Source organism: Lactuca serriola, chromosome 5 (assembly GCF_051521515.1).
Source record: "Lactuca serriola cultivar US96UC23 chromosome 5, Lser_US96UC23_V15, whole genome shotgun sequence".
NCBI lineage: Eukaryota > Viridiplantae > Streptophyta > Magnoliopsida > Asterales > Asteraceae > Lactuca > Lactuca serriola.
This window is the reverse complement of record NC_136412.1, coordinates 49461475-49465828: the sequence shown is the minus strand read 5'-3', so window position 1 is coordinate 49465828 and position 4354 is coordinate 49461475. Positions and strand designations below refer to the sequence as shown.

General features: G+C 38.0%; 1 protein-coding gene across 1 annotated transcript; it reads left to right on the top strand.

Moving 5' to 3' along the window:
- Positions 1-321: 321 nt before the first annotated feature.
- On the top strand, positions 322-4147 carry DGK1 (diacylglycerol kinase1). Its single transcript, XM_079000268.1, has 7 exons — positions 322-605; positions 1073-2432; positions 2620-2986; positions 3065-3261; positions 3336-3500; positions 3569-3706; positions 3796-4147. The coding sequence occupies exons 2-7, from the start codon at positions 1245-1247 to the stop codon at positions 3943-3945; spliced, it is 2205 nt and encodes a 734-aa protein (XP_078856394.1). The 5' UTR covers positions 322-605; positions 1073-1244; the 3' UTR covers positions 3946-4147.
- Positions 4148-4354: the final 207 nt, after the last annotated feature.

The window sequence follows — 4354 nt, the reverse complement described above, 5'->3', positions numbered from 1 at the left end:
TTTCCTTCCTCTTTTTTTTTTTTTACTTTCCTTCTTCTCACCTTGTCAATTTTTTTTTCTCTACTTAAAATGATGAACTCCGAAGTTGGGTGTTAGAAAAATGTTAGTAGAACTGTCCCTTATTCGTCTTATAGCCAAACACACCCATCACGGAATCACAGTTGCCACGTGACTGCCACGTGGTTGGTTTTTCTCTTAGAAAAGAATCGTAGTGGACCCCACTTATTTTTTTTCAAAGTCACGTCGGCACCTTCATTGACTCGCCACGTTTTAATCGCTGATATCTCCTCCTCGTCTCGCGCGCACACAAAATTGGAAGGAATCTGAATCTTCTTTTCCCCAACAAAGAAAAAAAAAAACGAAAAATATTTCGAAAAATTATGAACAAAATCACACGTATACATACAGATCGATTATATGTCTATATAGCTAAAGGGCAAAGCTATACAGATCTGGGAATCGAAATATTATCGACGTATTCGTTACTTTTTCGCTTTTTGCTGTTTGCGTGATTGTGGAGACTTGTTTTCGTTTAGGGTTTTTCATCTCACTCCTCTTAATCGAGATCTTTCTGTTGGTTGGATCATTATAGACAGAAACACTTTGTAAGTATTCATTTAAACGTTTGATTGATTGAATATTTGTGTGTTCATTTGATAGTGATTTTTAAATTTGTAGTTTTATTTTTATTTTTATTTTTTTATATTTTTTTCGGGTGTGGGTATGTGCGTCTCCTGCTTTACTTCTGGTGCATATTAAGAAAAAACCCCTTGTGTACTGATACTATACGTGTATTAATGTATTCGAAAACCTAGAAAATTGTTCTTGCAGTAGCCTATGTTTTGATTCACTTATTGGTGAACAAATTGAAAAGTGAAAACCGAAAAACCCGTAATTGCTTGGTGGGGTTCGTAGCTCTAGACAGAACTCTGTTACTTACTTTTCTGGTGGTAGGGTGGAGTAGTAGGGCAAGTCCATATAGAAGCTTGCCTGAAATTCTCATAGGTTTTTAATTGTATTACTTTTGTTTGGTTGCTCATAGTTCTTGTACACAATTTATCTTGTTTTGTAGGTGAATTATCTTTGTTTCCCGGCTGAAGTTTTGAAGACAGATCTTGTTAAACTTATTGGAAAACTTTTCTAGAATGCATGATGGTGTGAAACACCATCACCGTTTATATTAACTCTGCTTTCAGAGAGCATGAGTTGGAACTTGTAGAATGCAGAATACCAGAAATTAGAGGATGGATGACTACAGACAAGCTGATATTTTTCCTCCTGCATGGATAAACAGGAATCCATCTGAATTGGCAGAATCACGTGTCTTCATTATCTCTTGCTGTATTGCTGGCATTATTGGTATCTTGACCATTGTGTATACCGCATTCCAATGGAGAAGAAACATCAGTCTAAGCTTAATGAAAGCTACTGCTAAAAAAAAGAAGGATCCAAAATCAAGAAGCAGGGTTCCAGTAGCTGCTCATACTTGGTATCTCGAGTCTGGATCTCGTGGGAAAAACTTAAACTGCTGTGTATGCTTAAAATCAGTGTCAGCTTCACAGACACTTGGCCCAATGGTGGCTTCAGATAGCTTTATTCACCGTTGTAGAATATGTGGGGCTGCAGCTCACCTCAGTTGCTCCTCAAAGGCTCACAGAGACTGTAAGTGTGTATCAATGATTGGTTCAACACGTGTGTTACACCTGTGGGCTATTAGGTGGACTGAGGTGGTGGATCAACCTGATGAAATCTCTTTTTGCAGTCATTGTGAAGAGCCCTGTAGTGCTTCTTTTCTTGGGGGGTCCCCAATATGGTGTTGCTTATGGTGTCAGCGTTTGGTTCATGTTGATTGTCATAGTAGTCTTTATAGTGACACAGGTGATGTTTGTGATTTGGGTCCTTTTAGAAGGCTGATTGTGTCACCTCTTCATGTTAAGGAGCTCAGGAGGTCTTCATCTGGTGGAATCTTGAGTTCCATCACCCATGGAGCTAATGAGATTGCATCTTCTGTACGTGCAAGTATTAGAAATCAAAGTAAGAAAACCAAAAAAGAAAACGAAGTCCCTGTGGATATTAGTAATGGTAGTGTAGAGGAAGCTTCTACAGAAAGTACAACAGATATTAATATAGCAAATGGTGCCTTAAAAGAGAACTACAATGGGAACACAAACACAAACATGAACACAGAGGTTACAAGTCAACAACAAGATGGTGATGCGGTCAACAAGTTTGGGCGAAAGTTGAGTTTTAAAAGAAACATATCAAACAGTCAGAGAGATGAGTCACATATAGTTGGGATGAAGCAGAAATATGAGTTGACTGATATGGGTCCAGATTCAAGGCCTCTTTTAGTCTTTATTAACAAGAAGAGTGGTGCTCAGAGAGGAGATTCACTCAGGTTAAGGATGAATATCCTCTTGAACCCTGTTCAGGTCAGTGTTTCATATGCTTGTATCATAAGGTGTTGATCCCAGATAGGTTGTAGATCATGAGCAATTGAACTAAATTCAATAAATTAGTAAGCATAATTAACACAATCAAATTGGTAGACGAGTAATTGATAGACACTCGTTTGAAAAAAATCAATTGCTTAAGTATACTTTGTTTAATGTTGTTTAGGTGTTTGAGTTGAGTTCAACAGAGGGGCCAGAAGTTGGTCTTTATCTATTCAGAAAAGTCGCGAATTTTAGAGTTCTTATATGTGGCGGAGATGGGACAGTTGGGTGGGTATTGGATGCGATTGAGAAGCAAAACTTTATATCTCCACCACCAGTTGCTATTCTGCCAGCTGGCACTGGAAATGACCTGGCAAGAGTGTTAGGCTGGGGAGGTGGTTTGGGGTCAGTAGAGAAACATGGTGGCCTCTGTACAATGCTTCAAGACATAGAACATGCTGCTGTCACCATTCTTGATCGTTGGAAGGTTTCTATAACAAATCAGAAGGGAAAACAGCTTCGTTCACCAAAATTTATGAATAATTATCTTGGTATGTCACATCTCCTTAAACTTTAAACCATCCATCTGTCTATGTATGAATAATTATCTTGGTCTGTTGTTGCTACAGGTGTAGGATGTGATGCGAAGGTTGCTTTAGAAATTCATAATCTGAGAGAGGAGAATCCAGAGAAGTTTTATAACCAGTTTATGAATAAAGTTTTGTATGCTAGAGAAGGTGCTAGAACCATCATGGATAGAACATTCCAAGATTACCCTTGGCAAGTGAAAGTGGAGGTAGATGGTGTTGATATTGAGGTCCCTGAGGTTGGTGATGGTTATTTCTCATCTATCATCATAATTGTGTATACTGACATGACAATATGAGATTGTATGTATAGGATGCGGAGGGTGTTCTTGTTGCGAATATTGGAAGCTATATGGGTGGTGTAGACTTGTGGCAGAATGAAGATGACAACTATGATAATTTTGATCCTCAATCTATGCATGATAAGATTCTGGAAGTTGTGAGCATATCAGGGACCTGGCATCTTGGAAAACTTCAGGTAATGTCACTTGAAGAAAGTCACAAACAGCTGACTCCAGGAATTATGTTAATGTTAAAACTTAACAGGTAGGGCTGTCTCGAGCTCGAAGGCTGGCACAGGGACAGAGCATAAAAATTCAGCTTCTTGCTCCGTTGCCTGTTCAGATTGATGGTGAACCATGGATGCAGTCGCCATGCACTTTGACCATTTCACATCATGGCCAGGTTTTTTTTTTTAATGAAAATTCTTGCCACATTAGAATAATCTATGATGATATAAATGTGTTGTGGTTTTTTGATTTGAATAATAACAGGCTTTCATGCTGAAAAGGTCGGGTGAGGAACCCCTTGGTCATGCAGCAGCTATAGTGGCTGATGTGCTGGCACATGCGGAAACAACTAATGTCATAAATGCATCTCAGAAAAGAGCTCTTCTTCAGGAAATCGCACTCAAGCTCTCCTAGAATCACTTTTACTTGTTTTGTAGCAACCAAGGAGAGCTCATACTTCATATCATATCATCATATATAATATATTTATAGCTTGGTCTCCCCTTTTATTCTTTTTTGGTCATGTGTTTCATTTCTTTCACGCATGCTTGTAATACAACAAATCTTGAATATACATACATATAAACTAGAATGAAAATAGTTTTTGTTTTGTAAACTCAGGCTGTATTGTATTGGACATGTTTTGTTTTCTGGATAAATGATGGTTTAAAACTCAATATTTTCTCTATTAAGTTGTTCATTCTTCATCATGTGAAAAAGAAATACCATCTTCGCGACTCTTGTCCCGATAAAGTGAAAAAAAAAAACAGCACTTTTTCGGTTATTCTGGATAGAATTTTAACAGGATTATTATTGAGCCACC